This window comes from Eucalyptus grandis, chromosome 5 (assembly GCF_016545825.1).
Source record: "Eucalyptus grandis isolate ANBG69807.140 chromosome 5, ASM1654582v1, whole genome shotgun sequence".
Lineage (NCBI taxonomy): Eukaryota > Viridiplantae > Streptophyta > Magnoliopsida > Myrtales > Myrtaceae > Eucalyptus > Eucalyptus grandis.
In genome coordinates, this window is record NC_052616.1 from 2877915 (window position 1) to 2896601 (window position 18687).

The window sequence follows — 18687 nt, forward strand, 5'->3', positions numbered from 1 at the left end:
AAATCAAGACAGTCTGCCCTGGGCATGACTCCAAAGGTCGGTCTCCTGTATTAATTTGTCTCATATTAGTTCTTGTTTCTATTTTGGTCCATGAATTGCCATAGATTATATCACGCGGACATATTTTTCTTTTCTAGAGAGAAGATGCTCTTGTATCCATTAAATAACAGGGGTTGATAAATTAAAATTTGTACAATCCCGAAGGAGGTGCGCTGCGCGCTCGAGAATCACCAGATCAAGTGGCCTCCAATTTTAGCTGTGTTGATCCATGTTGTGTCAATTTGTGTCAGTTTCGAGTTGATTGTCACCGGTCTAAGTCCTATTCGAATTTCCCTTGATTGAAATCTTCGTCGCAGCTTCATATTGAGTCCCATTGTCCCTTCATGCCTACAACACCAATGGTGTGTTTGTTTGTGTTTCTTTTTTCTGTTTATGAACACAAATCTTTTTCTTTTGTTCCCGGAAATAAAAAAAGAATAGAAATGCGTTTGTTTTTGTTCCAAATCTATTTTTTTGTTCCTGGGAACAAATTTATAACAGAAACAAGAAACAAGGAGAAACAAATTTTCTATTTCTTCTTTCTTTTCTTCTTCTTTTTTCTTTGGCCGGTCGCCGGCCTCGTCCATGACGGCGACCGGCTGTTGAGGGCCGGCAACCTTGCGCTGACCGGTGAGGCTCGGCCTTGGCCTCACCGATGGTTGGGCGAGCTCGGCCTCGCCTTGGCTAGGCGAGCTCGGTGAGGCCGAGCCTCGTCGTGGTTGGGCCCGGCCAAAAGGAAGAAAAAAAAAAAAAAGAAAGAAAGAAAAATACAATAAAAATATTAAAAAATTAAAAGAATACAAATTTACCAAATGTGTTTTTGTTCTTTTTTTATTGTAGGAACAAGTTTACCAAATGCGTTTTCTGTTCAGAAATTGTTCCAAGAACGGAAATAGTTTTTTTATTTCATTCCCTGAAATAATTTTTGAACAGAAACGTTATCAAACGCACCCCAATATTTTTCCCTTGTTGCCCAATAAATCCAGTGGTTGGGCTAGAGCCAGATTAAAAAAATTCTGTGAGGCCAATGCGAGTGCCACATGGCATCACCTGAGCTCCCTGTTCGTGGGCTACCAGTGCACGGGCGTGTCTGATTCTTGCATATGAAAACATCGCATTCAAAGATGAAGCGACTAGCTGTATTGAGAAGTCACAGACACCGTTGAAAAACGTATCCCGGCGTGTTTGATGTTAGGTTAACGATCCAAGAACTCTCCCTTTTTGCGTCTCTCCTTTTCTACCAAGCTACGGAAAACTTTTTCCGGATCCCTTTACATGAGCTCGGTTGCTGTGTTGCTCGTGAACTCCCCAAGGGTGTGCATCGTTGCAGCTGGGCAGTTCCAGTTGTCTCTGTCATTCACCGTCTCCAGCCTTCAATGCTGCTGCACTTTTTGTTGTCGGTCAAAGCTCAAACCCGTGGCTGAGGTTGCTTGCTTTTGCTGATGTCAACGACTGTAGAGGAGATTTTACCGACCATTGACTCACAAATTTCTTCTTCTTTTTCTTTGGGAGGAGATTACATTTCACCATACAAACTCATATACAGCAGAATTATCTTAGCTCAGGAAACAAGACTAGAAGCAAAAAAAGCAAATACCCCTCCAAGAAAATTTAGCACAGAGGAGTCAACAATATAATATTAAAGAATTTTACATGCATACTGATAAAAAGAATCTCCAATATCAAAGTTTAAGCTGAGGTCCTGTGTCCTTCAGGAGGTATATAGAAGTATTTGGCTTGCATATTATGAATGATCGAAGTAGTTCAATTGTTTGCAATAAGCTGCACATTCTTCTGTGACGCAACCTTGTTTTCGCTCATTAAGCATAACAAAAGGCCTAATCTTGCTTCTCTTTTCTTAAACACTTTTTCCTGACTTAACGGACCTTTTTTGCTGTAATGAAATCCTGCGCAGAAAAATGACCAAGTATGAAAGCAAGAGGAAAACGGGAAAAGAAGTTCTCCACGCTATAAATTGGATTTTGTTAAAGATTGTCACGACAACATTCGTTAAGAAAGGTTGAAATTATCAATACGCTGGTTTTTGACGTGAACAGTTAATGTTTTGAAAGGCGCATATATTATTGGTAAGAATGCTTAACTAGTTCCCGTGTTCCCATGCTCACAGTTGGGCAGTGTTTAATTCCCATTGAGTTCAATAGATTTTGGAACACTCTTGATTTTTTATGGCACGGTTTTTCCCCTAGTTCAACAAGCAACAAATATTTTCTACTTGCTTTTGACTTCTGGCCGAAATGAAAGCTACCGTCTTTAGAAGCCTGAAGAACTTTATTGGGAAGAGACACGTGAATTCCAGGTAGAGCATCAACATCTCTCTCCTCCCTCCCTCCCTCCCTCCCTCAACCTCTCAATAAATAAGTCTGACCTTGCTGAGAGGAAAAGGAGGAGTTTGCCACTAGAAGCCGAACCTTCTCAATATCAAACCAGAAGCCAATGTGGGGACTGACATCAATATAATGCCTACTTGTCCCACAAGCCTGATACTGAATCACACATAAACTTCCTGAGAGATCAGAGCCAATCTCAAATTTTGCCTTATTATGTCTATCTTTCTCAGAATAGCGCTAGCATCAATTGATCATACCTCCAGAAAATATTCTCTAAAGTTCATGCGGGCAAGGATATGGCAGCGGCAACAGACCAGGGCGCTTCAGATGTAGAGATCACTAATGAGCAGAGGTTTCCTGGAAAATCTGCTGAGAAAATCAAGAGGCTGCCAGGGAAAATCTGGGGAATGATGTGGAAAGTGGGAAAGGAAGATCCCAGGAGGGTCATCCATTCTTTGAAAGTCGGGTTGTCTTTGACATTGGTCTCGTTGTTGTATTTGATGAAGCCGTTGTATAAAGGGATTGGCCAAAATGCCATTTGGGCCGTGATGACCGTAGTCGTGGTGCTAGAATTCACTGCAGGTTGATATCCAGAAATTTCTAGTTACTTTGGATTCTTAATGAGATTGTTCTAGTCTAACAGATCATTTTATTTTCCTCATTGATAGGTGCAACTTTGTGCAAGGGACTTAATAGAGGATTGGGCACTCTTTTGGCAGGGTCCTTGGTATTTCTAATTGAGTATGTTACAACGAATTCTGGTCACATGCTTCGAGCCATTTTCATTGGAGCCACAGTTTTTCTGATTGGTAATTTTTATCTCTCGCTAGTGATTAAACAAACTGTGCTATCCACTTATGAACTCCTCTTCGAACATTCATGGTCATATTTTATTATCATGAGCCTGCTTATAACTTTTCTGCCTTTTGTTGCAATATTTACAGGAGCTATGGCTACCTACATGAGGTTCTTTCCGTACATAAAGAAGAACTACGACTATGGTGTCGTGATATTTCTCCTTACATTTAATTTGATCACATACTCGAGCTACGACATTCATAATGTGTTGAAGATAGCCCAGGAGCGCCTTTACACCATTGCCATTGGGTGCGCCATCTGCCTTTTCATGACTCTGATGATATTTCCTAACTGGTCGGGGGAAGAACTCCATAATTCTACAGTATCCAAGCTAGAAGGCCTGGCAAGATCCATCGAAGGTAACTGGAATGTGCTGATGTGGTGACAAAGTGTACTCTTCAGCATAACAAACCGAAGTTTAAACTTTACTCGTAATTATAAGAAGAGCGGTTGATCACTCTGATTGAGAAAATATCGTTTTGCAGCATGTGTTAACGAATATTTCAGTGAGGCGAAGTTGACAGAAGAGGTGAATGAACCATTGGAGGATCACATATACAAGGGTTACAAGGCCGTCTTGGACTCTAAGACTAGTGATGAAACTTTGGTAACATTTTCCATTTCCTTCAAGAAAACTAAATTGATCTTGGATTGACGTGAATAAGATGAGACTTCACTAGTCTCTGTGCCATGAATTTTCAGGCACTACATGCTAGTTGGGAACCAAGGCGTAAAAGACGCTGTTATATCTCCCCGTGGCGGCAATATGTTAAATTGGGAGCCATTTTGCGCCACTTTGGTTACACAGTCGTCGCACTACATGGATGTTTGAGAACAGAAATTCAGGTATCCTTTTTATGTGACATCCATCAACCAAGATGTCGAAATTAATATCATCATTATTGTCCATGAATATAGATAACCGGCGAGCAGCAGCGTCACTGACCAGTGGTGAGCGTGCCATTTATAATCTGTCTTCAATTTTGTCACATTCATGAGGAAAGAACGAAGATTTATGTCCCTTGTTATTCTCTAAAATGGAACCGGCTTCAAGTTCCTTGTTATTTCTCGAAACTATGGTCCTGCTTGGGCAAATTGTATGTTGCGATTCTTGTAGGGCACACATTTTCATGGATCTAAGGCTATCGGGCGGAGGACTAATCTAAGTAGTCTTTTTATCTGTTGATTTCTAGACTCCACTTGCAGTCCGTGCACTCTTCAAGGACCCATGCATTAGACTTGCCAAGGAGGTGCAAAAGGTCCTGATGGAATTGGCTGATAGCGTGAGGTACCGTCGCCAGTGCTCGCCCGAGATACTGTCCGATCATCTTCACGAGGCCTTGCAAGACCTAAACACCGCGATCAAATCCCAACCTAGGCTCTTCCTAGGTTCGAATAATAATCAAACATCAAACATGCTTGCCGTGGCAGCTGCACAGGCCAGCCAAAAGAACCAAAAGGCCTCCAAAGTCTCGTTGCCCAGTGTAAAGACGGACAGCTCTGCCTTACTGGAGTGGAGGACCAAAAGGACTTCCGAGCAATCGAGGGAGAATGAGAGGAAAGTCCTGAGGCCACAGTTGAGCAAGATCGCCATCACAAGCTTGGAGTTCTCGGAGGCACTCCCCTTTGCAGCTTTCGCCGCCCTGCTGGTCGAGACGGTTGCAAGGCTCGACCTAGTGATCGAAGAAGTAGAGGAATTGGGACAGGTTGCATGCTTTAAAGAGTTTAGACCCGAAGATCAGATCTCCATCGCTTGCGAGCGCCCACCTGTGGGTGTTTGTCACAATAATTTGCCTTCCCATGGAGCAGAATAGGTTACAGGGTCACTGGGCAGTAGAGCCCTAGAAAATTACGTATTAGAGAGCTAGCCACGTTGATTTGGCTTGTCATCACACATCTTTGGGATTCATTTATTGGGATCATGTTCTTCATGCATTAGTGATATTTTTTTTTTGGTCGAAAAGAGCATTTCATTCATTCATTCATCAGTAGAAGTGTTACAAGCGACACTAAGAGAAGATTCTGAACATAAAATGTCCCACAGAGGTTGGGGGGCAAAGATTTCCACCCTTGAGGAAGGGTCTTTGTGTGATGTGCTTTCGCAATCCAATCGGCTGCTTGGTTGGACTCCCGCGGGATATGCGTAATACTCTTTAAAGGTAATTGATCCTGCTTGGTTGGATTAGTGATATTGAAAACCATTTCATTAGCACAGAGTGCCTAGAGGAACCAAATAACGTAACACTCCGCTATCCTTTAAGGAAAAAATGGAGCTAACACAACGGAGATTGAAGCTTCATCAGGCCTAACTGATGTATCTGCTCAACTCCAGTGAATCTCGATATGTCTTGAATGTAATTTACCCATTTTGAGGGAACCCGGTGTTCTTTCATTTTTTTTTTTCAGATATATCAATCACTCACAATCTACTATAAAACAAATTTTGTCGATACTATTACAGGATCACACTTGGGTACACCCAATTAGTCCTCGGCGAACATTGTCCTAGATTAATCTAATCATTGTTGATACTGACAATTAATCTAATCCATCGCAAATGGAGAGATGGGCACGCTTGAAGCGAGTGCTTGGATGGACCATCCAAGAGTCAGGCTCTGTTTGATTCAGTATTTGGAATGCTCATTTGGGCTCTAAAGTCCCTTGGCCAAATGCAAAGCTGTTTGGTTCGTTTTTTTAGCGCGACTTTGGCGAGATGCAATTGCATCTCCAAGTGTCTCTAAGGGCCTTTAGCCCAATGCAGCTCTTGAGGTCCTTTGGCAAGTTGCATCTTCGGAATGCAACTAAAAATAAAAATTGTTCATCTCTCCGGTGGAGAAACTAAATATGTCTAAATAAAAATAAAAATAAAAATAAATATATTTATATTTATATAAAAATAAATAAAATATAAAAATAAATATGTTTATATTTTTATATAAAAATAAATATGTTTATATTTTTATATAAAAATAAATATGTTTATATTTTTATATAAAAATAAATATGTTTATATTTTTATATAAAAATAAATATGTTTATATTTTTATATAAAAATAAATATGTTTATATTTTTATATAAAAATAAATATGTTTATATTTTTATATAAAAATAAATATGTTTATATTTTTATATAAAAATAAATATATTTATATAAAAAAAATAAATATGTTTATATTTTATATAAATATAAACATATATATTTTTCTATATTTTATGTTTATATATATTTTATATATTTTATATAGATATAAAAATATCCATTTTTTATAAAAATATATTTATGTTTAATAAATAAATATATATTTATAAATATAAACATATCTATTTTTTTCTCCAATTGTTTTTATATATTTATATAAACATATCTATTTTATATATATATTTTATGTTTATATTTTTATATTTTTTATATAAAAATATGTTTATATAAAAAATATAAACATATTTTTTATTCAGGCGATTCGGCCGCCGAATTCAGTGATGCAGTATAAATATATAAACATATATTTATGTTTATTTTTAAATAAAAAAATATAAACATATCTATTTTTATATTTTATGTTTAATAAATATATATTTATAAAAATATATAATATATATTTGGGTTAATACCTTAAAAAACCTCAAGCGGTACATCGTGACAAATTTACCCCAAACTATTTTTTTAACCACCAAAAACCCCAAACCGGTACATATGTGACAGATCTACCCTCCGTTAGCTTCCGTTCGATTTTTCCGTTAATTTCTTGATGTGGTTGCGCGTGGCAAGCCATGTGGAAATTCATAAGTTTAATACTATTAAAAATCTCAAACTGGTATATTTATGACAAATTTACTCCAAACTGGTATATTTATGACAAATTTACCCAAGCTGATATATTTACGACAAATTTACTTTAAATTAATTTTTTTGATCATAAAAAACCTAAATTGGTACACGTGCGGCACATCTACCATCTTTCAATTTTCCCAAATTTGACTGAGTTGTAATGTCCAATCAATTTTATTTTCCGGATTACTCTAATATTGCCTTCATATCATTAATACTTGATTTTTTTTTATTGGAATAATTATTAGAAAATTATTCAAAGGCTACCAAATGTGCACTTCATTTTTGTGCGGGAAGATGTCCATTAACTAAAAAATGGACAGATCGCTTGCGCACATATACAAACGAATCACACTCAAAGCACACCTGAAATTAGCGACAAACATAAGTGATTTTGGTTCCAGCATTTCAACGAGCATGTGATGTATGAGTCACTCATACCATTCACATGCAAGTTCTATGTTAAAATTTTGACACTTACGATTCAAGGTAGGAAAGACTACGTAATTAATAAGGACCAGGCAAAGTAAAAGTGATATGTAAGCGTACAAACAGATTGCAGACAAATAGTAAACCATGTGGGGTTGAGACATATAAACATAAAGCTAAGTTTGTCACAAACCAAAAACGAGTGAAGCAATCACAATATGTGCACTTCTTTTGTATATGTGCGCAAGCGATCTGTCCATCTTTTAATTAATGGGCATCCTCTCGGCACAATAATGAAGTGCACATTTGGTAGTCTTTGAATATTCTCTAATAATGATTCCAATAAAAAGAAAAAAAAATTAAGTATTAATGATATGGAGGCAATGTTAGAGTAATCCGGAAAATAAAATTGATTGTACATCACAACTCAGTCAAATTTGGGAAAATTGAAAGATGGTAAATGTGCCGCACGTGTACCAATTTAGGTTTTTTATGATCGGAAAAATTAATTAGAGTAAATTTGTTGTAAATATATCAGCTTGGGGTAAATTTGTTATAAATATACCAGTTTGGGGGTAAATTTGTCATAAATATACCAGTTTGGGGTTTTTAATGGTATTAAACTTATGAATTTTCACATGGCTTGCCACGTCAGTAACCACGTCAGCAAAATTAACGGAAAAATCAAACGGAAGCTAACGGATGGTAAATTTGTCACATATGTACCAGTTTGGAGTTTTTAGTGGTCAAAAAAATAGTTTGGGGTAAATTTGTCATAGGTGTACCGGTTTGGGGTTTTTTAGGGTATTAACCCTATATATTTATATAAAATATATATTTATGTATATTTTATATAGATATAACATATCCATTTTTTATATAAAAATATGTTTATATAACAGGCGATTCGGCCGCCGAATTCGGCGGTCCGGTGGCCGGACTTAAAAAAAAAAAAACATATTTTTGCTTTTTTAATTTAATAAAAGTTAATTACAAATGTAAATTTTACCAAACGGTATTTTGGCAAAAGTTGTTTCTCAATGCAAATTTTACCAAATGATATTTGCATTTCGGAAAACCCCATTCACCCAAAGGTATTTGCATTTTTGCAAATGCATTTCCCAAAAGTCGAACCAAACGGGCCCTCAATCATTTAGCAAAAGTATACTAGATATTTAAGTACAAAAACTTTTAAAAAGTACACTTAAATGACATTTTAAAAAAAAAATTAAACACTCAAGTGCCTACTCCAATGAAGGTAATTAAGAATCCGATGTGAAATTATTTTAAAAATAAATGTGGTTTACATGACTTGCTAAAATTGTCTACTTAACAATCAATATGCAAAACGATGTCGTTTTACCCTCAAAATTGATTTTTAATATAATATTAATCAAATTAAATTATAAACTAAATTAAAAAGGGGTGTAGCAAAGTAGTGAGGGCCGGCCGAAGGAAGAGGAGAAGAAAAAAAGGAAAAAAAGAAAAGAAAAGAGCAAAAAGGCAAAATGCACTTGATTTTAGAGTTATCTTTGGGAACAAAGAAGTAATTTTTTTAACTTTTTTATTCTATTCCAATCTACTCTTTGGAACAAAAAAAGTTACCAAATGAATTTCTATTTTTTTATTTTTTTTTGTTTCGAGGAATAAAAAAATATAATTAAACATTATTTGGCCGGTTATCAAATAGGGCCAAAGTGTACCTTTGGCAATTGGCTAGTCCTTCCATATATAGCTCATGTTACCCACGTTACACCCTCTTTATAAATTAGACATCTGGGAGATTTGATTTGGCATGATTGGCTCATGACTTCTGCTGATTCATGTATGGCTTAAAGTCTCTCCAAACCAAACCAAACGCGTCCTCGATTGGAAGAAATAAGGCAGTCTAAAGAAGACCGCAGGATTCACCCACCCCAGATGGATCTTTGCTGTTCCTTTTCCGGTCCTACAACCTCGGCCCAGCTTGACCTCCCCCAGAAACACCATTCCCATAATCAAGTTTCGAGAACATGAAGACTTGTCCAAACGTAGCCATCTGTCCCTCGGGATCAAGCAGTGGTACCCTGGGAATCTGCCCCAGGTGACACCGCTTCATACATTTAATATGCTCCACGATTGTTGATTGCCTGACCCATGTATTCCCATAAATAAACAGCTAAAAAGGTACTGGTTTGACACTGACTTCCGAATTTAAAACTAGGAAGACCGGTTTACAGGAAGAAACGTTACTAGTCTTCTTGAAAAGCTCGCCAATGTACGATCGGTCTGCTCTGTATATATTAAAAAGATGAAGGGCTATTTTGCATATTAAATTGACTGACGATGTGCGAATACGATGGGCCTTTTCCATTTCAGTGTCCTATATAAATGAAGGCAATAACAGCCGTTTAAAGAGAAATCAAATTCGTCTTCTCCCCAGCTGGGAAATTTTCACAGAACAAAAGTAGAAAAGAGCATTTGTGGATTAATCAGGGAGTTTTACATTGCAAATGGCGGGGAGTCATGAAAAATCAAATCTCAGAGTTTCTGCTGAGAAAGTGCTGAGATTTCCAGGTGAGGTGGGTGTTATGATGTGGGAGGTGGGCAAAGAAGATCCAAGAAGGGTGATCCACTCGATCAAAGTTGGTTTGGCTTTGTCATTGGCTTCAATGCTGTGTCTGTTGGAGTCACTGTCTCAAGGGATTGGCCAAAATGCAATCTGGGCTGTCATGACTGTTGTTGTTGTCCTTGAGTTCACTGCAGGTAACTTCAATCTTAGCAAAAACCAAAAAGGATACAAAGAAAGTAAGAAGGAAATGATCGTTGCTGATATGGGCATTCACAATTTTTGTGAACATGTGTATGGCTTTTGCGATTTAGTTTTCTTCCTTTTCATCGTGTTCTTTTACCTTTGTGCGATGAGAATATGTTATTTGCAGCTGAAACACCAAGATCGGAAAGATTTTTTACCATTGAATCACTTGACTTATTCTTCGTATGACAGGGGCCACACTACGTAAAGGGCTGAACAGGGGCGTTGGGACGCTGTTAGCGGGACTGTTCGCGCTCTTTGTTGAGTGTCTCACGGCAGATCGGCCTACACCCAGAGCAGTGGTCATGGCATGGACAGTTTTTGTCATTGGTGAGCGCTAAGTTTAAGGCGTATTACGAGTCATTGTTGAATGGCCTCAAACTAAATTATGCAGTTTGATAGATCCCAAGCTCCATCGTCACTTGTTAACATTTCAAATTAGACATTAGGCCAAAGGAATTGATACCAACTATAGATCATCTTTTGTTACTCAAGTATTTCATCAAGTCAATGTTCTTTTATTTTCCTGTTTCGAGCCAAAGTACGCCATACAATACAATGCTTCTCTCTTTTCTCACTCAGCGGCGGTGCCACATTGTAAATGTCACAGGAGCTGCAGTTACCTACATGAGGTTCCTTCCCACTATAAAGAAGAATTATGACTATGGGGTCATGATATTCATTTTGACCTTCAGTTTGATACTAGTGTCCAACTACCGTATTGATGATACAACGAGGATGGCGCGAGACCGCTTCTACACTATCGTAATCGGTTGTGGAATATGTCTTTTCTTGAGTCTGCTCATCTTTCCAACTTGGTCAGGTGATGACCTCCATAAATCCACAATAGCCAAGCTTGAAGGACTAGCACAATCTGTAGAAGGTATGATAAGCATCTTTTGATTTCAGCTCGTATTCTTGCGAAATGGTTCAACTCAACTGAAGTGGGTTCCTCACAGCCTGTGTTGGGGAGTACTTTGGTGATGCTCAGACAAAAGAAATCCAAGACGAATTGTTGAAGGATTCCATCGACGAAAACTGCATCAAAGTATTGGATTCCAAGTACACTGATGAAACTATGGTATTACTCACTTGGTTTCGTGACTGTCAATTTGAAATACGAAAAACCAATATTTGACTAGCCTCGTTGCAATTTTGCAGGCGTTAAATGCAAGTTGGGAGCCGAGATACCGATGGAAGTGTTACAAATCTCCTTGGCAGCAGTATGTGAAGTTCGGAGCTGCTCTACGCCGTTTTGGTTACACAGTTATGGCTTTACACGGTTGTTTGCACACCGAAATCAAGGTATTGAAAATCGATTCTTATTGGAGTTATCATCAATACGACCAATGTTTTCTTAAGTAGCTGTTGCTATGACATCCACAAGCGCAAGTCTGTGTCCTGTAGAGGCAACTGTCAATAGCCCAACAATTTAGACAATTTTTTAAAGAGTTAGGTAAATCATTGCTACTGACATTCATTTATACTACACGCAATACTGGCATATCAGATTAGAGTAGTTTCTCATGCGTAGATTACTCGACAGAAATTCTACCAAATATTTACCTTCCATAGATGCATCATTTTTGCCTTCAATAAAATCGGAGACTAAACTCATTGTCAGGCTATCTCTTCTCCGGAAATCCGTTGTGTATGTTCTTTTCTCTAACTAAAGCGCACTCCTAGACACCTATGATCATTTGCGCTGCCTTAAGGAAACATTCCCTAATTATTGGATTTAATTATGTTTCTTCTTTGGTACTATATTCATGAATGTAAATGTAATGTTGCTAGACTCCACCATCTGTACGTGCTCTCTTCAAGGACCAGTGCACCCGTTTAGCTGGAGAGGTATCAGAAGTGTTGGTGGAACTTGCTAACAGCATGAGGAATCGCCGCCATTTTTCTCCGGAAATTCTCTCCTGTCATCTCCATATAGCTTTGCAGGACCTCAACACCGCACTACAGTCCGAGCCGCTGATTCTCTCAGACTCGATGAACAGAAAGGACTCCGGATTCTCTCTTACGGCAAGCTTGGAAGCCAATTCTTCTCCTGTGCACGAATCAGCAACCGCAAGACCTCCTGAACAAGTGCATGGCATTCAGAAGGTGTTAAGGCCACAGAGGAGTAAACTTGTTATAGCTAGCCTCGAGTTCTCCGAGACGCTTCCTTTCGCTGCATTTGCTTCTTTGCTAGTAGAGGCCGTGGCTAGGCTTGATCATGTTATTGAGGAAGCTGAACAGCTGGGGAGGATGGCTCGGTTTAAGGAGTATAGAGCGGGTGACGATGTTGCTGTGACACTTGAAAGAACGAAATCGGACTTCGTAGAGAATCATTTCCCTCCATCGGAAGCAGAGTAGTGGGGATTTTACTTTTTGGGATGAGTGCCCTCTAAGGTTCTGGTGCTATTTTCTTCTTCTTGTAGCCCCTTTTAGGCATATTATCTTCTCAACAGGTCTCGTATAGACCAACTGATTTGAAAGGGCAGAACCTTATTCTTTTATTGATCAGATAGATTTGTTTTAGTTATAATGGTAGTATTAGAAACACGGTCCTTATTGAAATAAGAATACTACGAGTGCCATAACTTTCTACCGTTTTCACTTGAGTGCCACGACTTATTTATCATTTTTTTACCTTACCATTAAATGCCATAACTTCTAAAAATGTTCACTTGATTGCTATAACTTTCAATCGATCGTTTATGTGCAAAATTTTTATAAAAGATGTTCACCCAAGTGCCGGAAGTCCGACGTGGCATAGTATTTGTGGTGAACTTTTTAATAAATTTATGGAACTCAAGTGAGGGATTGAAAAGTTCACTGCATCAACTGATTGGTGATACTCTGCCAATATTGAGCTATGGTCGTACAAATATGAAGTCACTGGTGGTCCTGCTGTAACATTCATTTGAAGAAGAATGTAGCCCTTGGCAGATGAAGAGCACAGCTGAAAATCAGACGTCAATGCTTGCCTAGCAGCTGCACAGGCCAGCGAAAAGAACCAAGAGACCTCCAAAGTCTCATTGCTCTGTGTAAAAAGAGACACCTCCGCCTAATTGGAGTCAAGGACCTAAAGGGCTTCAGAGCAATCGAGGGAGAATGAGAGGAAGGTCTTGAGGCTGCAGCTGACCAAGATCGCCATCACAAGCTAGGAGTTCTTGAAGGCGGTCCCTTTCATGGCTTTTGCCACCCTACTAGTTGAGATGGTCGCTAGTAGGGGTGAGCATGGTCCGGGTTGGGCCAATCCACCTCCTAACCCAAGGACCAATCTGCATAGTGTTGGTTCTTAATTTTTGGGATCGAGGACCGATCCTATTGAGCTTGGGACCAAGGAGCGGACCGACCAGTTCCAGGGTCAACTCAGGACCAACTGATAATTTTTTATTTCATTTTTTGTACTCCTTAAAAAGGCGATTGAGGATTGGACTGACCCAATGGGTTCGATCCGGTTTCAAGGTCAACCTATGACTAACCAATAATTCTTTATTTCATTTTTTGTACTCCTTAAAAGAGCAACCGAGGACCGTATCGATCCAATGAGTTCGATGATGAGCAAGGTCAGCTAAGAAAGGCAAGCAGTGAGGGTCAAGTGGGGTGAGCGTTGAATAGAATGAGCATCGAATGTTGAGCCGGGAGCAAGCCAAGCGAGCATTGAGCGGCGAGCGGCACAAGTGACCCAAAGCGAGCGAGGTGAATGTTGAGTGGCGAGCGGAGAAGTTATTTTTTTCGATTTTAACAAATTGAAGACTAAGAAGACAAATAAGACAAAAAAGAACGAATACTAGAGGAGGATGCCATAAGATGCCTTTTTGGATGCCGTGAGAACTCCTCACAAAAACATTTTCCCATTTCGTAAATTATGACTATTAACGCCGTAAAATATATTAAAAACCTAAGTTATTAAAGAATAATGTAAAATTATTTGAACTCCTCATTAAAAAGCTGTTTAATGTTGTTGACACCGTTTATTTTAAGATTTTCTCTATATAAGAAATTATATATATATATTGGTCCGGGTTGGACAAACCCGCAACTTTTAGGACCAAAGACCGACATGCACAGTGCTGGTCTAAGAATTCTAGGACCAATGACCAACCTAGTTTCCTTGGAAATCGGACCAGGATCGGTAGGGTTGGGCCGGTCCAGGGTCGGTCCAGGGTCGACCTAGACCGATGCTCACTCCTAGTCGCTAGACTTGAACTAATGATCGAGGAAGTTGAGGAATTAGGATAGGTTGCATGCTTTAAAGAGTTTAGACCCGATCAGATCTCTATCACTTGTGAGTGCCTGACTGAGGATGTGTGTCACAATGATTTGCTTGGAGCAGAATAGGTAGATGATCAACCAAAACACCAGAATAGATTGAGCATAATACTACCTCTAACGATCATCATTAGGCGAACGTTTCAAGCACAGCACCAATATCTTGATATTTGTTTGACCTTTGCTCATGATTAGCATGACCTTTGCTCATAATCAGCACGTGCAAATTATCACCAGTCATGGATGAGAAAATATTGGGTACCTTAAAAGTACCACGTAATTTGTGCTCTAAACCATTCAAAGTGTGACACCCGTTCGTGCGTCAGTCCACATCGTCCCACTTCTCCATTTCAAACCAATGCGCAGAAGCCTCTCTCTCTGCTCTCTCGAGCATAAGCTTTGGCCCACCTCTGCAGATCGTCTCTCTCCTTTGACTAAGGAGAAAATCAAGTGCCATTTTGAAAAAAATTCGGACTGAGCGAGGGTTTCTTCTTCTTCTCTTTCTTCGCGCCTCTCTCACTCTACCCTCCCTCTCTCTCTTTGACGAACTCTCTCACTCTACCATCCCCTCTCTCTCTCCGACAAGAACCTTCCAGTCTCTCCGTGCCCTCCCTCTTTCCGACCGGTGAGCCACGCTAGCAACTGACGAACCATTGCATTGGACTAGCAAGGGGACGGCGAGACCTAGCTCCCTCCCTTTGCCCTCCCTCTTTTTGACCAGTGAACCACCGCACAGGATCAGCAAGAGGACCGCGACCTCCCTCTCTCTCTCTTTGCCCTTCCTCTTTCCGACCGACAAACCACTGCACGGGACCAGCGAGAGGACCACGAGCAATGATGAACCACTACACGGGACTAGCGAGAGGACCGCGACCTCCCTCTCTCTCCCTGCCCTCCCTCTTTCCAACTGGCGAACCACCACGAGCAAATCAAATATTTTTGTAGAGATCTCCCATCGTCGCCTTCATCTTCTTTTCCCCCCTTTTTTTTGTTTTGTTGTTTTTTTTCCCCTAGTGTTCTGATGGTGGATCTGGAGTTGCATATGGAGGACGACATGATGTCTCACATCAACCTCGACGGCTTCTTTGGCGACCTCCCTAAGGCCGACGACGTCATCAGCGCGTGTTTCTCGACAAACGCATCGTCGTCGTCTCCAGACTCAGGGCTCTCGTGATTCGACGAGATCGAGAACATCCTGATGAAGGATGACGAGGACAATAGAGTTGTCGGTGGTGGGATTAGGGCTGATTTGAGCCAAGAGTTCTGCGATAGGTTCCTCACTAACGTGCTGGTTGACTCCCCCGGAGATGGGTTTGCGGAGATAGCCGACGGGTTCGGCGACAAGGAGCCTGGATCGTCGGATGCCATACAAGCTAGACTACATAGCTCACCTTAGCAACAAAGACAAATGAGGAAGAAAGAAAGTGAGAGAACAAAATCCTTTGCAAAATGAGCAGTTTTTCTATGTGCTGAGACTGTTATTGCATCCACTTATGACTTAATAAAAATAGATAAATTACTATCACATTAAAACGGTTAATATCATAGAATACTATCCATGTTTTTTTGCAGCAATGTATACATTAGGTAAGGCTGGATAGACTCAAGCCGCACGCAGTAGACATCACACACCCTTTGGGGATCACTAACCTCGAACTTTACAGGCAATAGAGAAGGCGCTGAACCAAATCAACGTACCTCTTGAGCTTCTTAGAAGCAGGATCATAGGCTTCACCGCCACCATTAGCCCCATCAACCTTCGCAGCCTCGACCCAACCGTCATCCGACGATCCAAGCTTCTTGTCGCCGAACCCGTCGGCTATCTCCGCGGACTGATCTCTGGGGGAGTCAATGAGCACGTTAGTGAGGAACCTATCATAGAACTCCTGGCTCAAATTAGCCCTAATCCCGTCGCCGACAACTCCGCCGTCCTCATCATCCTTCATTAGGATGTTCTCGATCTCGTCGAATCACGAGAGCCCCGAGTCTAGAGACAACTATGACGCGTTCGTCAAGAAGCACATGCCGATGATGTCGCCGGCCTCAGGGAGGTCGCCGAAGAAGTCGTCGAGGTTGATGTGAGACATCACGTCGTCCTCCATATGCAACTTGAGATCCACCATAAGAACACTAGGGGAAAAAAACAACAAAACAAAAAAAAATGGGGAAAAAGAAGATGAAGGCGACGATGGGAGATCTCTACAAAAACATCTGATTTGCTCGTGGTGGTTCGCCGGTCGAAAAGAGGGAGGGCAGAGAGAGAGGGAGGTTGCGGTCCTCTTGCCAGTCTCGTGCAGTGGTTCATCGATTGCTCGCGGTCCTCTCGCCAGTCCATGCGATGGTTCGTCGGTCGGAAAGAGGGAGGGGAGAGAGAGAGAGAGAGAGAGAGAGAGAGAGAGAGAGGTCGTGGTCCTCTTACCGGTCCCTACGTTGGTTCGCTGGTTGGAAAAAAGGAGGGCAGAGGGAGGGAGCTAGGTCTCGCGGTCCCCTCGCCGGTCCTAGTGCGGTGGTTCGTCAGTTGCTGGCGATGGTTCGCCGATCAGAAAGAGGGAGGGCATGGAGAGACTATGAGGTATCATCCTGCTCGTCGGAGAGAGAGGGAGGATGGTAGAGTGAGAGAGTTCGTCGGAGAGAGAGAGGGAGGGTAGAGTGAGAGAGGCGTGAAGAAAGAGAAGAAGAAGAAACCCTTGCTTAGTCCGAAATTTTTTCAAAATGGCGCCTGATTTTCTCCTTAGTCAGAGGAGAGAGATGATCTGCAGAGGTGGGCCAGGGCTTATGCTCGAGAGAGCAGAGAGAGAGGTTTCCACATGTTGGTTTGAAATGGAGAAATGGGACGATGTGGACTGACGCACGGACATGTGTCACGCTCTGAATGGTTCAGAGCACAGATTGCGTGGCACTTTTAAGGTACCTAATATTTTCTCAATCATAGATAGTGTTTACAGACAAGTTGCAATAATATGACTTGTGATCTAATTTCTAGGAAAATTATTGACCAAATCAGCTACCAAAGACTTCATCACCAAAATTCCATTTTGATGGAGCCATTATCTAAAGGGATCGGCTGAAACTCCATTTGGGCTGTGATGATTGTGGTTGTGGTGCTAGAGTATCAATAATATTCCAATTCCTTCAAATTTGTCATGAGATTGTTTTAGCCTAATAGATCATACTATTTTTCTCATTGATAGGTACAACTTTGTGCAAGAGACTTAATGGAAGATTGGGCACTGTTTTGGCAGGGTCCTTGGCATTTCTAATTAAATATGTTACGACGAATTCTGGTAAGGTGCTTCAAGCCGTTTTCATTGGAGCTGCATTTTTTCTTATTGGTAATTTTGGTTGATAAAACAAACTATATTATCCACTTGAAGACTTCTCTCCAAACATTCATGGTCATATTTTCTCATCATGAGTCTGCTTACAACTTTTTTGCCTTTTGCCGCAATATTTAGAGGAGCTCCAACTATAGTTCTTTCCGTACATAAAGAAGAACTATGGTTACGGAGTCGTAATATTCCTCTTGACGTTTAATTTGATCACATACTCGAGCTATGGTGTTCAAAATGTGTTGAAGATAGCCCACGAGCACCTCTACACAATTGCCATTGGGTGCGCCATCTGCCTTTTCATGACTCTGATGATATTTCCTAATTAGTCAGGGGAAGATCTCCATAATTTTATGGTATCTAAGCTAGAAGGCCCGGCAAGATCCATTGAAGGTAAATGGAATAGGCTGATGTGGTGACAAACACATACTCTTCAGCATAAAAAAAACTGAAATTTACACTTAACTCATAACTATAAGAAGAGTAGTTGACCACTTTGACGGAGAAAATATTGTTTGTAGCATGTGTTAACGGATACTCAGCAAGGTGAAGTTAGCAGAATAGGTGAATGAATCATTGGAAGACCATATATACAAGGGTCATAAGGCCATCTTGGACTTTAAGACTAGTAATGAGACTCTCGTGACATTTTCCATTGCTCCTTTAAGAAAACCATATTGATCTTGGATTGACATAAATAAGATGAGACTTTACCCGTCTTTGTACAATGAACTTTTTAGGCACTACATGCTAGTTGAGAACCAAGGCGTAAAAGATATTATATGTCCTCGTGA

The 18687-nt window shown here is 40.3% G+C and overlaps 2 protein-coding genes and 1 pseudogene across 2 annotated transcripts; all 3 read left to right on the forward strand.

The window, feature by feature from the left end:
• Positions 1–2453: 2453 nt before the first annotated feature.
• LOC104443565 (aluminum-activated malate transporter 12) lies at positions 2454–5384 on the forward strand. Its single transcript, XM_010057040.3, has 6 exons — positions 2454–2969; positions 3056–3196; positions 3332–3604; positions 3731–3852; positions 3948–4091; positions 4439–5384. Exons 1-6 carry the CDS (start codon positions 2684–2686, stop codon positions 5057–5059), a joined length of 1587 nt encoding a protein of 528 aa, XP_010055342.2. The 5' UTR covers positions 2454–2683; the 3' UTR covers positions 5060–5384.
• A 4486-nt stretch (positions 5385–9870) lies between these two features.
• Positions 9871–12781, forward strand: LOC104443566 (aluminum-activated malate transporter 12). The gene is made up of 6 exons (XM_010057042.3): positions 9871–10249; positions 10491–10628; positions 10909–11181; positions 11258–11379; positions 11460–11603; positions 12093–12781. The coding sequence occupies exons 1-6, from the start codon at positions 9997–9999 to the stop codon at positions 12657–12659; spliced, it is 1497 nt and encodes a 498-aa protein (XP_010055344.2). The 5' UTR covers positions 9871–9996; the 3' UTR covers positions 12660–12781.
• A 3733-nt stretch (positions 12782–16514) lies between these two features.
• On the forward strand, positions 16515–18687 carry LOC104445943 (annotated as a pseudogene).